The sequence below is a fragment of the Helianthus annuus genome, chromosome 16, assembly GCF_002127325.2.
Source record: "Helianthus annuus cultivar XRQ/B chromosome 16, HanXRQr2.0-SUNRISE, whole genome shotgun sequence".
NCBI lineage: Eukaryota > Viridiplantae > Streptophyta > Magnoliopsida > Asterales > Asteraceae > Helianthus > Helianthus annuus.
This window is the reverse complement of record NC_035448.2, coordinates 201,267,831-201,291,683: the sequence shown is the minus strand read 5'-3', so window position 1 is coordinate 201,291,683 and position 23,853 is coordinate 201,267,831. Positions and strand designations below refer to the sequence as shown.

General features: G+C 37.0%; 2 protein-coding genes and 1 long non-coding RNA gene across 3 annotated transcripts; 1 reads left to right on the top strand and 2 right to left on the bottom strand.

The window, feature by feature from the left end:
• Positions 1-876: 876 nt before the first annotated feature.
• LOC110915479 (pentatricopeptide repeat-containing protein At3g24000, mitochondrial) lies at positions 877-5,703 on the bottom strand. Its single transcript, XM_022160188.2, has 2 exons — positions 2,677-5,703; positions 877-1,143 (listed from the first exon to the last, which is right to left on the bottom strand). The coding sequence occupies exon 1, from the start codon at positions 5,590-5,592 to the stop codon at positions 2,710-2,712; it is 2,883 nt and encodes a 960-aa protein (XP_022015880.1). The 5' UTR covers positions 5,593-5,703; the 3' UTR covers positions 877-1,143; positions 2,677-2,709.
• A 6,244-nt stretch (positions 5,704-11,947) lies between these two features.
• LOC110918192 lies at positions 11,948-12,769 on the top strand. Its single transcript, XR_002581133.2, has 2 exons — positions 11,948-12,209; positions 12,313-12,769. It is a non-coding gene; the product is annotated as an uncharacterized LOC110918192 (long non-coding RNA).
• Positions 12,770-20,677: 7,908 nt separating this feature from the next.
• LOC110915482 (rac-like GTP-binding protein ARAC1) lies at positions 20,678-23,375 on the bottom strand. The gene is made up of 7 exons (XM_022160191.2): positions 22,986-23,375; positions 22,135-22,222; positions 21,934-22,043; positions 21,654-21,717; positions 21,382-21,446; positions 21,246-21,311; positions 20,678-21,158 (listed from the first exon to the last, which is right to left on the bottom strand). The coding sequence occupies exons 1-7, from the start codon at positions 23,082-23,084 to the stop codon at positions 21,057-21,059; spliced, it is 594 nt and encodes a 197-aa protein (XP_022015883.1). The 5' UTR covers positions 23,085-23,375; the 3' UTR covers positions 20,678-21,056.
• Positions 23,376-23,853: the final 478 nt, after the last annotated feature.

The window sequence follows — 23,853 nt, the reverse complement described above, 5'->3', positions numbered from 1 at the left end:
TAATTACTTAAAAATACAAGGGACCATTTTTTTCAATTTTTTTCTATTCGCACAGGGTCTTCGAGAGCCCTTGAGCTCTCGGGGACGGCATACATAACATATTTTTCTCCATGAATAATTAGCTTTGTTCTATTATGAGAAGTAATGAACATTACACAACATATTTTTTTCCATGAATAACTAGCTTTGTTGTAATTACACATCTAAGCACAAACTAACACATTCTTAAAACTCAACATACCCACTTATGTTATGTTGTAAGTTGATCTCACTTTAATAATTTAGCATCCATTTTAACACAATAATACAATTTTGGCATGCGACTTGAATTAGTTGACACCATGTACTCTCCCTCTATGGTATTACAATATGTTGAATTTTGTAAGGTTACGAACTTGAAATCATTAAAGATTTGGAATTTTAGTTGAGTATTTAATATTTCAAGTTGACAACTTTTAAACAAAAGAGTTAAATGCCATTTTAGTCCCTGTGGTTTGGGCCATTTTGCCAGTTTAGTCCAAAGGTTTCATTTTTAACTTGTGAGTCCAAAAAGGTTTCACAGTTGCCATTTTAGTCCACTTGGTTAACTTCGTCCATTTTTTCTGTTAACGAGAAGGCCAATTTGGTTATTTTGTATGTAATTATGTTAACTAAAAGGGCAATTCAGCCATATAAAATGAACGAATTGGCCTTCTCATTAACAGAAAAAATGAATGAAGTTAACCCAGTGGACTAAAATGGCAACTGTGAAACCTTTTTGGACCCACAGGTTAAAAATGAAACCTTTGGACTAAACTGGCAAAATGGCTCAAACCACAGGGAGTAAAATGACATTTAACTCAAAAGAATATATACTTTCCCATGAATCTAACAACATAATCCAAAACTGAGAAATAACAAAACCAAAAAGTGGATATACACAATTTATATGTATCAGTACCCTTTAATGGATCTTGAAGATGACTGGCAACCAAATGCCTGTGCATACCTATAAGCATTGCCTTGTTCCTTAACACCACCATGCAGCTTACCGCTTGCTTGTAGCTTCTGAAACCCAACCGCGATCGAGCTGGGCTGGAAACCGTCCCTCAACAGCATCCATTGCCGCCTCCACAGCATTAACTAAAGTTGGTTAGTCGGGCTCTGCAAAATTGGAATCAATTGGCACAAGTCATGAAGATTCCGTAACAAACGGCATGCAGTGATTTATTCTTGTGCTTTCTGTTTGTTGTCATCACCACATGTATGACATTTTTTTGACTTGTATGACAATGACGGCGTGAACAAAGACCAATCACACGGTTCAACACAAAAATAACTTCAAATGGGGCGACTCAACACAACGAGCTTTTGAAGCGACAGAATGAGCAATGCCTCAAACAAAGATCACCTAATTTTGGGAGAAATTCTTCATGGAAACGCTTGCTGCTTGCAACAAATTGCCTAAATCTAATTCTGCTAGATATTGACCTTTACTCGCTAGTGTATTTGCAAACTGAGTGAACAAATCCTGGCCATTGATCTACACACGTGTATGGCCAGGATCTCATCATCAAATCGTAAAATACACTAGTGTATTTCAACATCAAATCCTGGCCACTGATCTACACACGTGTATGGCCAGGATTAGTTCACTCAGTTCGCAAGCTACACTAGTGTTCACTCTTGAACCTAATCCTATAATCATATTACTCTTGTACTATAAGACAACAAACTTTTCAGCATTCAAATTAGGGTTTTGCATGGACAATATTTGTTGCAACAATGATACGTCGGGTGGGTCCGCCCTGAGTCCTGACTATGGGGTTGAGTCGGTCATGGTTTCCTGAACACCGAATCATGCCACCCTCTTAACATTCTTAACTTTTAAGTGTATGTATACAAGATTAATGCAGTAAATGTAATAGGTAGGTAGAGAGTATAGTGGCGACTAGCAAGTGATTACAGTAAATCCCACCAATAGCAAAGCTAAGGTAGGGTCTAAGGAGGGTAAGATGTAGACAACCTTACCTCTATTCCATAGGAATAGAGAGGCTGATTCATGTATATATATATATATATATATATATATATATATATATATATATATATGAGTAAACTGCCATTTTGGTCCCTGTGGTTTGGTCAATTTTGCCACTTTAGTCCAAAACTCAAACTTTTTGCATCTGGGTCCCTGTGGTTTCAGTTTTATTGCCATTTTGGTCCAAAAATGAAATCAGGTCATATTTGTCTTATAAAATCATGTTATTTTGTCATTTTCTGCAGGGGCAAAATGATCATTTCTTTTTTATAAATAAATACCATATTTTATAAGACAAATATGACCTGATTTGCCCCTGAGGAAGATGACAAAATTGCAGGATTTTATAAGACAAGTACGACCTGATTTCATTTTTGGACCAAAATGGCAATAAAACTGAAACCACAGGGACCCAGATGCAAAAGGTTTGAGTTTTGGACTAAAGTGGCAAAAGTAACCAAACCTCAGGGACCAAAATGGCAGTTTACTCTATATATATATTTCCATATTATCAAATTACTTTAAGACTTCATCAAATTTCAACTAAGTGACATTTTGATGTTGGGGTATATATATGAATGTAAGCAAAGCACTACATTAACTAATTGGTATATAAACATTAAAATGTTAACCAAAGTTAATGAAATTTTACTCACCTGACACGCATTCCAAATAACAAAGCTTCTTGTTCACCAATAATCTTGGCATGAGCAGGAACCCTCTTTAAAATGGTGGAACCGTTTGGCATCACGTATAACAATATCCTTATTTACGACGCTCGAAACCAGCTTCATGTAATTGTGGCAGTCTCCACAGATTCTAAGATTCTTAAATATCGTAACCGTTTTATTATTCGAGTCCTTACTAATAAGAGAAAAGCAAAGAGCCAATCTTTCACTATGATGCGAAAGAATTTCACGTTTTTCAACGTCGGATACATTGCGAAGCACATATTCCGTATCTGGAACATACCCGACCGAAACAAGTTTCCGCTCCAATTCTCGCAACTTTTCATCGATTTCGAGTATCCTCAAATGAGAAGTATCTTGCGACAAGAAGACATGTGTTTGACCGTTAACTTCAACCCAACTGCACCCCGGTTCCTTTTTAACCCCCTGACTCGACATTAACGCTCTAACGCGAGCCACATCGTCCCACATCCCATTGGCTGCGAAAATGTTGGATAACATTATATAATTAGAATCGACTTCGGGTTCGATCTGAAAAAGTTTCTCCGCAACTCGTTGACCAAGTTCCACGTTTCCGTGAACTTTACACGCTCCAAGAAGCGTCTCCCATATCAAATTATTAGGCGGCAATGTCATTTGATTAATAAAGCTTTCGGCTTCGTTAAACTTTCCGTCCCTACCGAGAATATCAACCATGCAAGCGTAATGCTCGATGGTCGGAGGAATGTTGTAAACGTCAGTCATGGAGTGAAAATATTTTTTTCCTAATTCCGTCAAACGCAAACGGCTGCATGCCGAAAGTATGCCAATGAACGTAACGCCATCCGGTGGGACGTTTTTAGTTAACATATTCTCGAAACATTTGATAGCTTTCTCTCCTTGATCATGCTGCGCGTATTGGTTAATGATCGTGTTCCACAACACCGTATCGTGTGATTCGACCGCCTCGAATATTGTTTCAGCGTCCTTAATGCACCCGCACTTGCCGTACATATCCACAAGTGCGCTTGCAACAAACGGATCGTCAACGTGGCCATCTTTAATTACGAAAGAATGCAGTTGTTTCCCCTTATTAACGCTTGTAATCGCAGAACATCCTCTTAAACAGCCGGCAAGAGTGAACTCATTCGGTTTAACCCCGTCTTTCTGCATTTGTTTGAAGTAGAAAATCGATTTCTCACCTTCGTCAGCTTGTGCACAACCAGAAATAACCGCTGTCCAAGTGAAAAGGTCGATTTCGTTCAACCGATTAACGATTTTTTCTGCATCGTTGACACATTTGGACTTGACATACATGTCAATCAGAGCGGTTCCCACGTAACAATCACTATCAAGGCTTTGTTTGATTACTTGACCATGTACTTGCTTACCGACTTCACTATTTAACGAACTAGTACAAGAACGTAGAGTACTTATATACGTAAACATATTCGGTTTAAAACCGTTTTCTAGAATCTTCTTAAAAGTTCTTAATCCGTCACTACTTTTGTTGTCATGGAATCCCGCTAAAAGAGAATTCCACGAAACTAAATCCCGGTGACTCATCGTATTAAAGATTTTGTATCCATCGTCAAAAGATCCATTCTTTATGTACACTGTGATTAACGCGTTATTGACTAAAGTTTCGTCTGCGAAACCATATTTATGAACACAAGCATGTAGACACCGAGAATAACGTAGGTCACCTAGCTCTTTAGCTGCACTGACAATGCTCGTAAGGGTAAACTGGTTCGGTCTTAACCCTGATGACATCATCATCGAAAATAGCTCGGCTGCTTCTTGTTCTCTTCCTTGTTGCTCAAGGCAACAAATCATAGCGCTCCATGTTACAATATCGGGAGATTTTAACTTCCGAAACACTTTTAACGCGTCGTCTGCGCGGCCACATTTTGAGTACATGTCAACAAGGCTGCAACTCAAAAACTCCTCGTCTTCAGACCCGCTTACGATTGCCATACCGTGCACAATCCGTCCCGCTTTTAAATTTCCGGAACTTGCACACCCTTTAAGAACCGTGCACAATGTATACTTGTTCAACTTCATTTCGGTTTCTTTCATTCTGCAAAATAACCGCAAAACCCTTTGATCATCACCCGCCAAAGCGAACCCATTAAGCAACGAATTCCATGAAACCGCGTTTTCTTTCGGCAAGCAAAGGCACACCTTCTCCGCGTACTCTAACTCACCGCATTTAGCATAAAGGTCAACAAGAGCCGAACCAACATGCCCATCAGAAAAGAATCCAGCTTTAACAACCTCACCGTGTAACTGCTTACCAAACTCTAAATTCAAACACAAACAGCACGCTTTCAAAACCGTGGCCAACGTAAACTCGTTTGGGTTAACCCCTTCTTCATGCATCTCACAAAACAACCGAATACCCTCGGCCCCAGACCCTTCACCCACAAACCCACTAATAAGAGCCGTCCACGACACAACATCTCGTTGAGGCATTTCATCAAACACCTGGCGCGCGACGCTCAAACACCCACACTTCGCGTAAAAGTTAATCAACGACACCCACAAATGCGAATCCAATTCAATCCCACTATCAACAATCTCCTTATGGACCATCTTACCCTCTTCAAGAAACCGATTTTCGGCACAATCCCGTAACTTTCCAGAAAACCATCTTAACTTCTCTTTATCCCACCTTTTAGACCCATTTTTCTTTCTAATTGGTGAATTAGATTCAGCTGCAGGTGGGTTAATCTGTACAGAACTAAAGTATGAAGAAATTAACGAGTTTTTTTTAGAAAATTTATGGGAGTTGATGAACTGGGAGATGAAATGGGATTTGGGGAAAGAGTTGAAGAGAAGATTTGTGAGAGGAGTTTGAGAGCGACGACGCATGTTTAGATGTTGACAGTGAAGAAGTTCCATTCACACACACTACGTGGTTTTGTGTGTGAAATTTGCAGCGGCGATGTCTAACGTAATCCGGGGTGTCGTGTGCTAAAGTAAGCCCCCGCCAATTCTAGGTGTTTTCGATTTTTACTCCATAATTTTCTAATTTCTAGATTTTAATTTGAGTAAAATGCCCGGATAGTCCCTGTGGTTTTGTAAAATAACATCTATAGTCTCCAACTTTTGGAAATTACACCGGTGCTCCTTGTGGTTTGACGAGTTGTTACTTGGATAGTCCCTGGAGTGGATGTCCGTTAGTTTTCTCAGTTAACTCAATGTAAAATGACCAAAATGCCCTCAGTATTAAATTAAAACATATTATCACACACATACATACAAATATACAATGCAGTCTTCATAGAAACCGTAATTCGCCTCTGTAACAACACACATATTTGCCCTAACTATGGCCGATCGAAGAGACAGAGATCGAGATCGAGACAGAGATAGAAAACGAGACAGAGACCACCGCCGTTCCCCTGACCATTGCCGGTCACGTTGTCGCTCATGACCGTTCCCACCACACCAGATCACGAACCCGTTCCCCTGACCATCGCCGGTCACGTTCTCGCTCCACCGACAGGCACCGCAGAAATACCCAACACCAGACACACAGATGTGAGTGTATAGATGTGTGGATCTTGATAAGGAACGGATTGATTGTCGTAAAACACAGGATTTGAAGCGCGTACGAGAGTGATCGATAAGAGGATGTATGTTGAAGGTGTGAAGAGTGATTTTTGGGGGGTTTTCAGGTTGAAGAGGAGGACAAAATGAGGGTGATTCTTGATGGATTTGGGTTTCAACATTAGAGCTGATTGAGAGAGAACGAAGGGGATGTATGTGTGTGTGTAACGTAAAACTGAATGGGGGATGGGGACAATCATGTCTTTAATATGGATAATGATTTTTAATTGATGTTGTTTACACATTTACAGCATGTTATTGTTGGGTGGTGGTGTGGGGTGGTGGCAGGTGGTGGTGCTGATGGCTATAGTGATGGTGGCCGGTTGTTTTGTAGAAGACAAAAGACTTTGTGGGCCCCACACTTTCAATATAATAATATGAGTGTGTATAATATTTATTTTTTATTTTTTAACGAAAGGGGTAAATAAGTAATTTCAGATGAACTTAACGGAGAAAACTAACGGACATCCACTCTAGGGACTATCCGAGTAACAACTCGTGAAACCACAGGGAGCACCCATGTAATTTCCAAAAGTTGGGGATTATAGCTGTTATTTTACAAAACCACAGGGACTATCCCGATATTTTACTCTTTTCAAAATTTATGCTAAAACACAAATAAAATCTTTTTGGATTTTTGAATAATATGAAATGCAGTAAAGAATTATTTACAGACAATATTTTTGTGAGTTTGTGTAAGAGGATCATATCAGTTTTTGAGACAGATCACCAACACCGTTAAGCTTTAAACATTTTAAGTTCTAAACGATTCACGTAGATTGTCAGTATACTGATCTACTTAAATTCTCACACAACGTTCAACTGTTTCGAGATACGAGATTAATGTCTTAAGCACTTACACTTAATCGTGTGTCACACCTCAGAATATACTCCCGTATCCAGATCCCAATATTCAGTCTTACAGGTGAGTATACCTAGATGATATCTGTAAAGGGGTTAAATTGCGAGACCGTGAGAGCTCAGGTCAGAACTTCCGTTCAGCAGAGAGATGACGGCTCGACTTTTGGGTTAAATTGCGAGACCGTGAGAGCTCAGGTCAGACCGTGAGAGCTCAGGTCAGAACTTCCAGTAGGGTAAGCCAAAACCCTATTATGGGTTTTGTTCTCTACACTAAATCTAACATCTTGCAAGAAGAATAAGGCTAACTCGAGTCAAACCTTCTGTGAAGATTTCGCAAAATACACAAAGTACAAAGAATAATCGAGCTTAAATGTTGAGGGGAAATGTAGAGGAAAAAGGGAATGAACGAGGTGATGCCTTTAATTTATAGAATGAGGCAGTAGTGGCTGAGATATGGATGGGTCAATTGAAATGGGCTGACTGCCCAAATGTGGCTGAGATTGCAATTAATGGGTGGTTGGAGATTAAAACAGGTAAAATTAGTGTTAAATGCAGTGGTTAGACATTAGGTAAAAGTTTGGGGTTAAGATAAATGGTTAAAATCAAGTAGATAAGTTATTGAGATTTTTGGTGCAAAAATGGTGAAACCCGTTGCTGAAACGAGCTAGTCTGAAACAAAGCTCTGTCGCGCGTCGCAAGGGGGAAAGAGGGTTCCTCTGCTACACGCGGGGGATCCAAAAGTCAACTGGTCAAAGGGGTAGCCTCCGCGCCACGCGAAGGAGAAAGGAATGTCCTTCTTGACGCGCGACGACAACTAAATCAAGAAAGTTTCAGTTTGGCCCCTACAGTTTGATTTTATGGTTATTTTAAACTAAAAACTCATAGTTAACCACGTTTTTGAATTTATATGCATATGTAAGCATGTAAAATCATTAAAACAAAATATGTAAACATTACTATTACTATATAGAGTAAACTGCTAAATTCGTCCCTGAGGTTTGACTTAAATTGCTAGATCAGTCCAAAATCAAGTTTTGTTGCTAAAACAGTCCCTGAGCCTAGTTTCTGTTGCTATTTCAGTCCAATAAATTAACACCGTTAGAATCTCAGTTAATGAATGGGTAAAACTGCTAAATTCGTCCCTGAGGTTTGATTCAAGTTGCTAGATCAGTCCAAAATCAAGTTTTTGAATTTGTTAATTATAAACTTATTTAGGTATATAATTTTTCTAGACTTGTAATTTTTTGAATTTGTTAATTATAAACTTATTTAGATTATAAACTTATTTAGGTATATAATTTTTCTAGACTTGCATTAATTTTTTGAATTTGTTAATTATAAACTTATTTAGATTATAAACTTATTTAGGTATATAATTTGTTAATTATAACTCAATACTATTTAGATTAAGTGTGATCTTATTTAGATACTTACGTATATAACTACTAAATATTTACAAAGTTATAACAATAATAATACCCAAATACAGTTTAAGGCGGGTCCAGTTATATTTATATTCGTTGAATAAATCATTAATATCACAAGAGAAAAAAAATGGTAAATGACAGGTTCTTAATGCATCAATACTTGTACCAAATGCATTATATATTTTCTTAAATGTCTTAAAATTTAAGATAAATTACAAGTCTACCGTAAATATATAATTTAAATTTGTGTTTAGTTATAAAAATATAAACAGAATGTAGCTTTTTTGGAGAGCACAATTTTATTTGACCTGTCTTAAACACTGGTTTGACACGACATGTTGTCTGACCTCACCTGAATGATAATATTATTAAATACAAAACCACTTAATTAAGTAGAAAAAATGAATAAAAGAACTTTATAATACAAATATTAAATTAAAATAATTGATAAATATTAAACATTAAATATTACGATTTAAATAAAAATAAATAAAAATTATGTTAATTTCTTAATATTTAAATTTACATATAATGTTTGTATTTTTCATAACTAAATATTGTTTAAATTAACTGTTGTCTTATTTAAATCCTTAAATAAATACTAAATATTTACATGGTAACAACAACAACAATAACAACATCAAAATAAAATCAGTATTTAAGGCTGAGCCGGTTAAATTGCGCTCTTCAAAAAAGCTACATTTATATTTTTAAAACTAATTTTTATTTAAATTAAGTATTATCTTATTTAAATACTTAAGTATATAATTAGTAAACATTTAATGATAATAATAATAATAATAGTAATAATAATAATAATCAAAATAACTAACAAATAATTTTTCTAGACTTGCAAATTATATACCTAAATAAGTTTATAATCTAAATAAGTTCATAATTAACAAATTCAAAAAATTAATGCAAGTCTAGAAAAATTATATACCTAAATAAGTTTATAATTAACAAATTCAAAAAACTTGATTTTGGACTGATCTAGCAACTTGAATCAAACCTCAAGGACGAATTTAGCAGTTTTACCCATTCATTAACAGAGGTTCTAACAATGTTAATTTATTGGACTGAAATAGCAACAGAAACTAGGCTCAGGGACTGTTTTAGCAACAAAACTTGATTTTGGACTGATCTAGCAATTTGAGTCAAACCTCAGGGACGAATTTAGCAGTTTACTCTACTATATATAACAATTTGCTTATGTCTTAGCTACAGTAAATGACGAAATTACAATTTTGCCCTTCTTTCAAACTCTTGCTTACTGCCGAAAAGTCAAAACTCATCCTTCATTCAATCTCTTCTCATATATACAATTCATCAACAAACCTTTCAACTATAACTCTGAACAAATAGTGGAAATTGTTAGCAATGCTTCTTTACCCAATGAGCACAAATGTAGAGATCAGATGGCGGACGATAACTGTACCAACTGTGTACTACTACAACCGCCATCGGTGATGACGGGTTGAGATCTGAACGGAATCTAAGACTGCGCGTTTGGGTCTTTTAGAGAGAGAAAGAAAAGTTAGGGTTTTTCTTAGGGGGGGAGAGAAGATAGAGAAGTTGAAAAGAAATATTTGAACTTGGTGAATAGTTGTGTTGGCGGTGGCGATGGTCAGGTGGTGGTTGGCAGGTGTGAACGGACGGTTGTGGCTTTGGGTTCTTTAGAGAGAGAAAATAAAGTTACAGTTTCTAAAGAGAGTGGTGGCGGCTACTGTGTCGTGGCATCGGTTGTCGTTGGGTGATGGTGGTGAGGTGAGGTGAGGTGCAGTGGTGATCGAGAAACAAACAAATAGTGGAGACTGGAGAAAGGGTAAAGATGAGGATAATAAAATGTTTTTTCACAAATGAAACATGGTCCTTCACTTTATCTTTTTTTTTTTTTTTTACTAAAGTTGTAGAGTTACATCACTCTATATTATATAGCTGGAAATTTCAATTATGCTTTGTTTCTAAAAACAAAACAGTTCAGTTCTTATAGCTTAGTTTGTTTGGTTCTTCCGTAGCTTTGCAAGGCAATACTCGGTACCAATAACTATATTTATGAACCACTAAATATTTTGGTTTTGTTTTTTTTTAATTATTTTAAATAACATAAATTTAAATAATAGTAATTTTAAGGTTTTTTTTTCCTTTATCATGTAACGAAACAATAAACCAAACACATGTCAATACCTTTTAGCCTTATTACAACTATATATTGTTTGGGTTCTCTTTCTTTTGCCGTAGCAAATGCATTGAAATGCAATATTAAACAAGTCTCCGCCACAACGCGCGGGAATAAATAACTAGTTCCAAACAATTGTATTGGTTCAAAGATCAACAATTATAAGATCTAAAATGAAAACGCAAGATTACAATGAACAAAAAGTAAGGATATTACATGCTAAACCATCAAAACTGTTCGTTTAACCAACCGATCCTCCCAACCAAACCTATTTAGTTTTTCATTTTTCAATATGGTAGATATTGGTTCAACCTAAAATTATATTAAAACTGATTTAATCAAACAGTAAACATGATGTTTTGCCATTTAATTTTTTCTGAGGTTTGGTCACTTTTACCACTTTAGTCAATTATGAGTCTTTGGCCGGAGGGCAGCCCGACCCCCAGGCCAGTTTTTTGTTCGTAGTGATAATGTTACAGAAAATTTCTAATTTTTTTGTTATAGTGTAAAATATAGGATTTTTTAAGAGTCCAGCCCCCACTGATTTAGATTTTGAGAGTCCCCACTCCTAGTGAGTTTTTGTTCAAGCTCCGCTATTGTATATACACACGATACACACTCTTTCTTTTATATCATTCTCTCTTCTACATCTCCATCTCCACCTCCATCACCACCACCACAACTACCGCCGCCACAATCACCTCGTCTATCTTGGCACTCGTAGCTCATTTCCCTTCGTCGACCCGTCATACCAAACATCACAACCGCTAGTCTCTCCCGTCGTACCAAACATCATTAATATATTATTATTTTTTATTTCAAAGTTAAAAAGAAAATTAAAAAAATAAGTGTGTAAATATATAAATGTGTGTATATGTATATATATTTTATTTATAATTATTTTTATTTAAAGATAAAAATAAAAGGGTAAATTACTTTTTGAGTCCCTGTGTTTTATTGGTTTTAACTAGTTGAGTCCAAAAGCAAAAAGTTTAACGACCTGAGTCCCCATAAGCATTTTCTTTAACCATTTGAGTCCAAATTTCTAACTCCTTCCATCAAGTTTGTTAACTACAAGGATAATTTGGTCATTTACACAAGTACAAGTCTTTAATGCATAAATATTAATATTATATATAAAATAATTTATATATATTGTTACACGCCTGCACAAACATTTCACACTCCATCCCTCCTCTCTTTCTCTCTACCCTACCACCACCATTAACACCACTCACCACCACTGCACCACCACCATCCCCACCGCACCTCCACCACTATCACCACGTTCCGTTGACCGTCAACCACCAGTCACTGCCTGCAAACCCTACCTCCACCATTATCACTGCCTTCCCCACCGGCCAACATCCCTCTCTCTCTCTACACTCACCGGAAAATCTCACCGATCACATCTTCATTCTCTCCTATTTCACACACCGGTACACGTCATCCCTACGTCACCTACTTAAACACAGCTATTGTACAATTTTATGCATAATTTTGTTTATTTTATTTATTTTCACCTTAATTTCAATTTTGCAGGTTCAATCTATGCGATTGAATGAGTGAAGTTAAGATTTGTTACATCAGTGTGGTGGATTTAGGTTTTTGAAGCGAGTTTGTTCACTTTGTGAGATTGATTGACTGATTTTGACTTTTGGTGAGGATATTGAGATGGTTGATTTTGGTGAGGATATTGAGATGTCGAATTCAAAAGTGGTGTATGAAGGATGGATGCAGAGATATGGGAGGAGGAAGATTGGAAGATCGTTTATACATATGAGATATTTTGTTCTTGAGTCAAGGTTGCTTGCTTGTTACAAGAGGAAGCCTCAAGATAATGTGGTAACTGTTAGTTATTATGTATTTTTTCATTTATTTTGGATAGCAGCAACATTGAATGAGGATTAACAGTATGAAGTTAAATACTAATATTAATGAAAGTGGTTTTGGGTGATATTCATGAATTGATGGTCACTTGATGCCTTTTTGGTGTTAATTGTCATAACAAGCACCTGTTTTTATAAACTGTGACTGAAAATTTGGGTAGTTCTGAAAATTCAAAAGTATATTTCTTCATTATATATGATCCAAAAGGCTTAAATTATGATCAGAACTCTACATACGGTTTGCAGATTTTGTTTGATTTTGTTCAAGAAAGTTAGATGTGGGTCTAAACGTATGATGTTTTTGTGTTTGTTGTTGATGAGTGTTTGAAGAAATGAACTGGGTGTGCCTGATCTTTGAAGAACATGTGGTCTTTTTATTTTTTAATTATAGGGGTAATTTGGTCATTTAACAAAACTTAACAACAAAATTCTAACTGGGTTAGAAATTTGGACTCAAATGGTTAAAGAAAATGCTTATGGGGACTCAGGTCGTTAAACTTTTTGCTTTTGGACTCAACTAGTTAAAACCAATAAAACACAGGGACTCAAAAAGTAATTTACCCAAAATAAAATTTATAAAATTAAAAAACAAAAGAATAAATGGGAAACTGCCAAAATCGTTCCTGATGTTTGAGAATTAACAAAATCGTCCATGGGAGTTAACGATACATAGTACTGAGTTAATGATTTGGATGAAAATGACAACAAAAATGAAATCTCAGATAAAGTTATAAAAAAATTCATTTTTAAACTGAAGTGACAAAACCTCATGGACAATTTTGACATTTTCCTAATATTTCAAATTTATAACATATCATAAAAAAATTAAAAGAGTAAAATGTCGGGATAGTCCCTGTGGTTTTGTAAAATAACAGCTATAGTCCCCAACTTTTGGAAATTACATGGGTGCTCCCTGTGGTTTGACGAGTTGTTACTCGGATAGTCCCTAGAGTGGATGTCCGTTAGTTTTCTCCGTTAAGTTCATTTGAAATTACTTATTTACCCCTCTCGTTAAAAAATAAAAAATAAATATTATACACACTCATATTATTATATTGAAAGTGTGGGGCCCACAAACTCTTTTGTCTTCTACAAAACAACCGGCCACCATCACTATAGCCATCAGCACCACCCACCTGCCACCACCCCACACCATCACCCAACAATAACATGCTGTAAATGTGTAAACAACATCAATTAAAAATCATTATCCATCTTAAAGACATTATTATCCCCATCCCCCATTCAGTTTTACGTTACATACACACATACATCCCCTTCGTTCTCTCTCAATCAGCTCTAATGTTGAAACCCAAATCCATCAAGAATCACCCTCATTTTGTCCTCCTCTTCAACCGAAAACCCCCCAAAAATCACTCTTCACACCTTCAACATACATCCTCTTATCGATTACTCTCGTACGCGCTTCAAGTCCTGTGTTTTACGACAATCAATCCGTTCCTTATCAAGATCCACACATCTACACACTCACCTCTGTGTGTCCGGTGTTGGGTATTTCTGCGGTGCCTGTCGGTGGAGCGAGAACGTGACCGGCGATGGTCAGGGGAATGGGTTCGTGATCTGGTGTGGTGGGAATGGTCATGAGCGACAACGTGACCGGCGATGGTCAGGGGAACGGCGGTGGTCTCTGTCTCGTTTTCTGTCTCGATCTCAATCTCTGTCTCTTCGATCGGCCATAGTTAGGGCAAATATGTGTGTTGTTACAAAGGCGAATTACGGTTTCTATGAAGACTGTATTGTATATTTGTATGTATGTGTGTGATAATATGTTTTAATTTAATACTAAGGGCATTTTGGTCATTTTACATTGAGTTAACTGAGAAAACTAACGGACATCCACTCCAGGGACTATCCGAGTAACAACTCGTCAAACCACAAGGAGCACTGGTGTAGTTTCCAAAAGTTGGGGACTATAGGTGTTATTTTACAAAACCACAGGGACTATCCGGGCATTTTACTCTTTTGAAAAATTCAAAAAGATTTTCGACAACTGGTGTTGAAGAACCGATGTTCAAAATTCCAAGTGCTAAACATGATGAACAAATGGTTTGGATGAAATTGTTTGAGATGTTTTTAAAATGAAATGAGAAAAGTTATTTGAAATAAAAATTGTATTCCTGCAAGTGGTTCATCAAAGATTAACGTTGTAAAATCATTGTTTGAATATCTTAACCACAAGTGATCATCAGAAAATTTATTTTTGGGTAGAGTTTTGTGCAGGATAAGAGCTAGGTGATCTTGGGATAAAAGATTGAAAGCCAGGTTTCGATCCAGAGCAGGATGAGAGCCAGGACATGATCTTGAACCTGTGAAAGCCAGACCGCGATCCCAGCTAATTGAGAGGGGGAGTCTGAATGACAAAGAGCTTGTGAGAGTTTGTTGGTAATGGAGAAGAAAAGAGAGAGATTTGAGGATGCTTTTCAGTGTAAGATACTTTGAAAAGAAGCCCGAAGACTGATAAAGATTGAAGATGCGAAGACTCGACACTTAAGACTCGTCAACATTCGAGGGGAAGTTTGTTGGTGCATGCGTCTGTCGACTTCGTCTTGTATCGAGTCTTGTATAGAACTAGTTAGATCAGGGCACGAAAAACAAGAAAGTGTGAATTAGAGGTGATTCCACTTGAAATGACACCAGGTCATTTCAAGCGAAATCAAAATGATTCTAATTTCGCTTGAGTTGACAATGCTGATTTCGCTTGAATCATTTATGTTAATTCCGCTTGAAATGAACATGGTCATGTTCAAACGGAATCACAACGCCTATATATAGGCCATTCCAAGCGAAATCAAAGAAGATTTTCCGGTCAGAGCAACGAAGTGCTGCCGAAGTGTCGTCACGCTGTAAAACGTCAATATATTAATCAAATTGACAGTTTCCGCCTTTCGTATTGAGATAAACTCTTCTGATCGACTCGTTCGGGTCCGCATACGATCCTACAACTTATACATCTGAAAAGATGTCAGAGATATATACGAATGAGATCGTGGCACGCCACGGAGTGCGGGTATCCATCGTGTCCGATAGGGATACTCGGTTCACTTCAAACTTTTGGCATGATTTTCAAGCACAAATGGGTACTAAGTTGTTTATTAGTACCGCACCTGTGACATCTGTGCCTCCAAGACCATCGAACAAATACCAAATCAATGAAATATTGTATTTCATACTTGGAATTTGTATAAATATGTGTATCGTTTGCACATATCAATTCTCGTTCGATTTCAAGCTCTAAATCGCTTTCTGGAAAGTTATACGCAAACTGGTGTGTAAACGCAGTCAGTTTAACGCGACAAACACTCCGGGATAGTGAAATAAGCTTAACATACCATAAATAACCTTTACATAACTTAGCAATAAGTTTTGGAAGGTTTGGTGTGTCGAAATTAAGTTTATTCGCTTACAGGGACTAATTTCGACAAACTGCGAAAGTATGCCGATTCGTACTGTAACGAACATTCCGGAACTTTATCATAAGTTAAACGTGCCCTAAATATCCTTTACATAGCTTAGAAATAGGCTTCGAGGTGTTTGGTGTGCAAAAATAAACTTATTAGTCATTCAGGGACTAAAAGCGTCAAAAAGTGCACAAGTTTAAATTTTCGCGCATATCTTACGTTCTGAATATATCCGGACATCCAAAAATTTATGTAATCATTAAAATATTATATTTTAGTGATTGGCATGATAAAATTCCATTCGTCGCTCAATTTGGATCGTTTTTGCGTTCGTTACGACTTCCGTCGTAATTAACCGAACAACGCAACCGTACGACCAAACGAACCGACATCCGAGATATTTTTGAGCATGTTTTGAGTTCCCAATACTTTAACTTCATTTTAGAGCCTTGAAATGAGGTTAACGAGGCTTAAACGTGTCAAAAATGGGCCGAAACGCATGTTTCTAAGCTGCAGGGACCAATTTTGACAATCTGCCAAAGTTGGCCAGGCGGGGCGCGTAAGCCTTAGCCAAATCTTACGCGGGGCGCGTGGGCCTGTCAGACAGAAACAATGAATCTGGTCATTTTGCACGATTTTGATGGTTTTGATGGGTGGTTTTCATTACTAGGAGCTGGTTTGTGCGGGGAACAAGTCCCCCAATCAGTCTATGACACTTGTATGGCCTGGATCATGCCCTCCTCTCCAAGGAATGATCCTAACGGTTTGCGAAAAACTATATATAGGCCATCAATTTCACTTGTTTCTTTGCTCATTCACTCTTCTCTTCTCTACCATCTGATTTGGAAGGCTCCCTCAAGTGTAAGGAGCTCTCTAAGTCTGATTGGGAACTTGGTTTTCTTGTAGAAAAGATAGCAAGGACCCATTGTGAGCATTCTTTCATTCTTTTTATTGTTTTTCCTAGCTTGGAAGTCAAATATAGTTTGACTTTCAGCTTTGACCACGAGTTGGTCAACGAGAAGTTCGTTTGAACTTCTCAACGTGAGCGTAATCACGTTGGTTATAGTCCTTAGAGACTATACCAATTGATTACCACGTTGACTAGGTGTAGTGACGAGTCAAAGTTTCGGTCAAAATGCGTTTTAGCACGCATTTTGCAACGGGACTACTATTAGGTATCAAAACACTTTGTTTTGATACCAAATCAGTAGGTTAAACATGCTTTGACATGTTTAACTCGTCACTAATAGTTAGTGCTTGTTTAGAGTCGTAAGTCGAGCGGTCTAAACCACCGCTTAGACTTTCGAACTCGACCCGTTTGGTCGATCTTTAGGATCCGACCAAGCATGGTTAGTGACCATAGTTGCATAGGGAATAACCTTCCGAGGTTATACCTTATGGTCACCGAGTTTAAGTAGTTGTATCATAGGTAGATTATATGCCTTAGGTAAATTACCAAAATGCCCTTTTCATGCATAATTGGACTTTAAGCATATGTAACCCAACTTTTGTCACCTAAACTGATTATGCAACCTATTTAAACATGTTTAGGCATATAATACTTGTCATAGGACTAGTTAGACGTCTCGAACGCGCGTTTGCGCGCACGACGCGTTAAAGTGGCGTAAGCTACCTCAATGGGCCGCGATGGGTCGAAAGCACTTAGGTTAGGTTCCGATTTAGAATGTAGGCTTTGTTAAACCATATCACATGAGTTCCTACACTCATTTGGTTTACAAGACCTCATTCTTTCCGATCTTCCGATTTAGGCGTCTGTTGTTTGACTAGCGATCCGATACTAGGTACCACTTGATTCCTTGATTGCCCGAGCATTGATAGTTCATAAAATCAGGGATACCCTACAATCTCAAGTGAGTACATAGTTCCCCTATTTTACTGTTTTCAATTGTTTTGGGGTGATTCATATGTACAAAACGAATTTCAAGGTTTAAAAGATAATTTCAAAAACGACGGTTTATACTAAACTAATAACGATTTCAATAAGGTGAACAAAGACTTGTTGGTTGTACTTACATAACGAATGACATTCATTAGCTCTGATCAAGCCGACCAGTATTAGGTTATGGTACCATAGGATCTGACAAATCCCGTTATCAGACTACACCCATGGTTATGTGTGGGGGTTATGTAGGTAACGACCGAATCTGTTATTGTTAACTTACCCTTTGGTGGTTTGTTAATGCGAGAAACGAGTTAGACGAGTCACAAAGGTTTGAATGTTGTTAGCAAGACGACCAAAATTAGTTTCACTATTAAAACGATTACGATTTTGAGACGAGTCAAACGATTTGAGACGACTTCAGCGAGATAAACGATTTGGATAAACGATTGGTTTTGGGTAATGATTAGATAATGGGACGAGTGTAGTATGATAGAATCATGGTAGATACGCCGCTGGTACATCTTATATATAAGTGCTTCTATCATAATACATTGCGTGTCATTATTTAGTTCACTGGTGAAGCTATTTTGAAACAATGTCATACAACGAGGTTTTTGAAACAATATAACCCATACGAGTTTTACTAACGAGTTTTCACTAGATGTTTACAAGTTTTTATTCTAAAGCAAATATTTTTGGGTTAGGAGTCATGGCTACGAGATTTCTTATACTATAACCATCTTGATTTGAGTTGGTTAAACTATGTTGCAATACACTTTTCAAAACGAGGTTTGTATTTTGACTCTTGTAGTCTAACGAGGTACTGCAACATATAAACAAGCCATGAATCCGATACTCCCACAAAACCTATGTACTCGCTAGCATTTCTTTGCTGACTTTACTTTTTACATATGTTTCAGGTGGTATTGCTTGATGTTGCTTGCTAGGAAGCTTGTGTCACATAGGACCTGGACGAGGCCTTAGTGATTTAAAAACAGTTATAAACAATATGTAGTTTGTTTGTTTTGATTTAAAGACAATGTACATTACATAATAATTCAATAAAACAAAACATTTGGTTACCATGGTTGTGAAACAATAATTCTGTTGCAACACTCCCCGACGTTTCCGCCACGGTTTGTTGTTTTAACGTGGTCGGGGTGTGACAGCACCCCATCCTCAAACGGATGGGCAAAGTGAAAGAACGATTCAAACATTGGAAGACATGCTGCGAGCGTGTATCATTGATTTTAGAGGAAGCTGGGATGTCTATCTACCTTTGGTCGAATTCTCATATAATAATAGCTACCATTCTAGCATCGGGATGGCCCCGTATGAGATGCTTTATGGCAGGAAATGTCGAACCTCGGTGTGTTGGGGTGAAGTGGGTCCACGTGAACTGGCCCACAAAGATATAGTTCGTACCACTAACGAGAAAATTGATATGGTTCGAGCTCATTTGAAAGCGGCTCAAAACCGACAAAAATCGTATGCTGATAAAAGACGAAGACCGATCGAGTTCCAGATTGGAGATAGAGTCATGCTTAAAGTATCTCCGTGGAAGGGGATTATTCAGTTCAGGAAAAGAGGGAAGTTGAGCCCAAGGTTTATTGGGCCTTTTAAAATCATGGAACGGGTGGGGAAAGTAGCCTACCGTTTGGAACTACCGGAGGAACTGAATGGTATACACAGTACGTTTCATGTTTCGCACCTCCGAAAGTGTTTGGCCGACGAAACAACTTACATCCACTATGATGATATTGAAGTGGATGATAAACTTAATTATGTGATGAAACCCATTGCAATTCTTGACCGGAAGATCAAAAGCTTACGGAACAAAGAAATTGAACAAGTGAAGGTCAAATGGGAACATCGGAAGGGATCAGACACTACTTGGGAGTCTGAAGAAGAAATGAGACGCCTTTACCCTTCTCTTTTTGGTACGTATATCGGTTTCGGGGACGAAACCCTCTATAAGGGGGGTGGACTTGTAACATCCCAAATATATATATATATATATATATATATATATATATAGAGAGAGAGAGAGAGAGAGAGAGTGCGGTTAACATACTTCACGGCTTATCATACTTCACGTAGGCGACGATCGTAACCATCAGATCAAGCCTATAATCACGCATGGGAGCCATAATCACGCATGGGAGCCCTAATCACGCATGGGAGCCATAATCACGCACGTTAAGTTGATCAAAAATGTAATAACGCATGTTATCAGCCATAATCACGCACGTTGTGTTTTTGTCGTGTACGTTAATGTACGGTAAGCCGTGGAGTACATTATACTTTCTCTCTCTCTATATATATATATATGTGTATATATATATATATATTTTTATATAAAAATGCGCCTAACATGTTTATACAATTTTATATAACCATCTAAAATTAATATAAGTATAAATGGTATCATTATTCATTTTTATGGTTTTCCATATCGATGTTAAACACGGGATATTCTTTCAAGCATATCATGACTTTATTTTTTGGTTTTCCCTATGGTATCGCACTGGTGCAACTTAGTATCTACTATGAATGGGTTCGTGAATAATATCAACATATCGAACAACCCAAATAAACTGCCCAGACCTCGTTGCACCTTGCAATTAATCATGCAGATAGCGTACAACACATAACTGCAACAACCCTTCACCTAAACAACACCATAAGACATCATGGACAACAAAATTCAGTGTTCTAAACGCTTAAGAATTGGGTACTAGCCGACTCCTGAGCGTTGGGAATGCTGAATGTTGCATCAACAAAAGTATTTAACGATCAAATACAAATGAATGTATAAAAGAATCCAAGACGAGTTTTATTATATGTTTATCCTTTTCAAATCTAAGTCGATCTCAGACAAAACTAATACGTAAGAACAAATCAAAACCCGGGGCAGGAGGAACCTGGAAGGCCTAACAAGAGAAGTGTGACTGATGGAGACACGCAATGAGCCAAATGACGGCTTTGTGTAAGAGATCACTGGTTAGCCTCAAAGAGTTCCTTGACGAGCAAAAGGGCAGAATGGTAAAAACAGAAGGTGTAGATGTAGGTTGATCACAATATAGAGCACCCTTTTTGAGCTTTTCCCTTCTTTTTCTTTGAACTCGGGGGTGCCAAGACAACTTTAATGGCAGCATCGAAAACTCCCTTCACATTCTGACAACATAACCACATATAATAACAGCACTCCTAAACATTTATTGGTTGAGATTGCTACCTGTAGATAAGATTAAACGTACGTACCTCTTGTGTTTTGGCACTACATTCAATGTACGAGGGAGCTCCAATTGTCTTCCTTAGTTCTTCTCCCTAAAATAAGCCATGAGTTGCGGTTTTCACATGATGAATAGATTTTTGGTTTACAAGTAACAATCTTTACCTGAGCAGTTGTTATGGGAGCTGCATTAGGATGGTCAGCGAAGAACTGCTTATCATCCCGAAGATCTAAAAGCCACCATCATCAAAATTCAGCATTTCATAAAAAAATATAAATAAACAATAATAAATAAACAAATTATGAATGCCATTTGTCCATATATGCCATCGAGAAGAAAAGATGAAGCAGTTTGACTAGATAATCTGAACCATCAAGAAATCATTTTATACCGATGAAAAATATAAGTATATAAGTTATTGTAAAAAAAGACTAACCGATTTTAGTCCCAACAAGGACGATTGGGACTCCTGGAGCATAATGCGTCAATTCTGGAATCCACTGAGAACATATAGTAGAAAAAGTAAGCAGATCATGTTAAAGCTATACTTTAGGGGTGGTAAATTTGAAATTTAGGAGGTTTTATGCATTTGAATACATTTACGATGACCATTTTCTATTTGGTTAAATATTTTAGCTTACCCATTTGACCTGTTAGACATGAAACATAACCCGTTTGTATGTAAAACGGGTAGGAGAAAAAGACAGAAGGCCCACCTTCTTGGATATGTTTTCATAGCTGGCCTTGCTAATGAGAGAAAATGCCAAAATGAAAACATCAGCCCCACGATAACTCAATGGTCTCAATCTGTTATAATCCTCCTGTCCTGTTCAACATAATGCCGATTTCACACACTTAAAAAAAGTACACCAAAGATCAATAACACAAAAGTGACTGATAACATTTAAGAATTTTACCAGCAGTGTCCCACAAGCCTAGATTCACAGTGGCGCCGTTGACGACGACATTTGCACTGAAATTATCAAATACAGTTGGCACATAATCCTGTTCAGAACACAATGACAACAATTTTAAACCTCTGATATAACCGAGCAGGCGAGCAAAGCAGGTAAATAAGTTCTAATAATCTCTATTCAATGAAGGAGAACACAAAGATTTGTGTGTTTGTGCACGTGTTTGTCTGCCTTCGATAACATTTCTATTCTGAAACCAATCATGCTGATCAAAACTAATCAAACAGTTTCTTCTATGGTAATAAGCAAACATATTACATAATCCAGACCACGTTGAGTATAAACGTTGACTTCCGAATTCCAATTCAAAAGGGCAATTGTCTCATTCATATCATAAGATCAATTAATCTCTATCCAAGTAAAACACAATGATCTATGTATGTGTCAACCTTTGATAACAAACTATTCTGAAACCGATCATGCATATCAAAACTATTCAAACAGATTCTTCCATAATAATAAGCAAACAGATTATAAGATCCAGACCGCATTGACTATAAACGTTGACTTTACAATCCAATTCAAAAAGGCAGTTATCACATTGAGTCATTTCCAACACGCATTTAGGTGTAATCGGATACGAAAAACACATCATCAATCAAACAGGAACCTAAATGTAATGCATCCTCTCTAATATCAATCATATATGCAACATACAATAATCAATTTAGCAATCATTCCTTCAGAAACGAATAACACAGTTCAAAATTGGGGAAAAACATAAATCAAATCAAATCGCTCACGTAAATCTAACAAAAAACGTAAAACATTTGAAGAATAAACGAAATAATCACCGTAGGGAAGGAATTGCTGGTGTAGGAAATCAACAAGCATGTTTTGCCAACAGCTCCGTCACCAACAGTGACGCACTTAATGAACCTTGAGGCGCTCATATTCGTTCAAAACAGAGCCTCAGATCTTCTTGTATGAATAGAAGACCTGAATTAACGTGTCTGAAAGTGTTGAATTTGCTGCTGTAATGGTTAATGTTGGACGAATTGAGCGGTGTTTGGTGAAGAAGAGGACATATTTGGAGGTTGTTTGAGCGAGGAAACCCTAGAAAGAATGGAGAAAAGGGGGAGAAGAGATGAAATGGAGATGAATTAGCCCTAATTTAGCCGCGAAATTATGCCGTTGAATCGGTACCTTAGTGGTGGAGATCAACTTTCTCCTTGTTTGTGTGTTTCATATTCTGAATTATTATTATTATTTTAGTTAGTAGTTAATTAATTTTAAATTAAGTTATGAAATAGGTTTTAAATAATTACAAGGATAGTATCTGATGCGACGGAAAACGTAGACACTATCATGGTGTGTATTGTTCTGAAGGTTTGGTTATTATCCTTAATCAAAGTTAAAACTGAAGTCATCAGTTAGTATATTTTATTAATCAACCGGTTTTCCGTTAATCAGTTCGGTTTATTCGGTTAGATTGGTGGTTTTTGTTTGGTTCGTTTGATTTCAGTTAATAGCTAGAACCAAACTTGGGTTAAAACTTTGGTTAAAAATACATTGGATGTGTATTTTATGCTATAAATATAACTTAAAAATGGAAGTTGACATAAATTATACGTATAATAACAAAGTCTTAATGAACAGTAACTAAGATAATTAAAAAGTTGTTAGAGTTGTTAACAGTGTCTTAATTCTTTGTGATTTTTT

Bases quoted from the DNA above. Each gene is read 5' to 3' on its own strand.
- LOC110915479 (XM_022160188.2), bottom strand. From the start codon at position 5,592: ATGGAACTTCTTCACTGTCAACATCTAAACATGCGTCGTCGCTCTCAA.
- LOC110915482 (XM_022160191.2), bottom strand. From the start codon at position 23,084: ATGAGCGCCTCAAGGTTCATTAAGTGCGTCACTGTTGGTGACGGAGCT. The intron at 21,447-21,653 runs GTTAGTCTTTTT...GGTGGCTTTTAG, and splicing joins CCTTGTTGGGACTAAAATCG to ATCTTCGGGATGATAAGCAG. The intron at 21,159-21,245 runs GTACGTACGTTT...TTATGTTGTCAG, and splicing joins GTAGTGCCAAAACACAAGAG to AATGTGAAGGGAGTTTTCGA.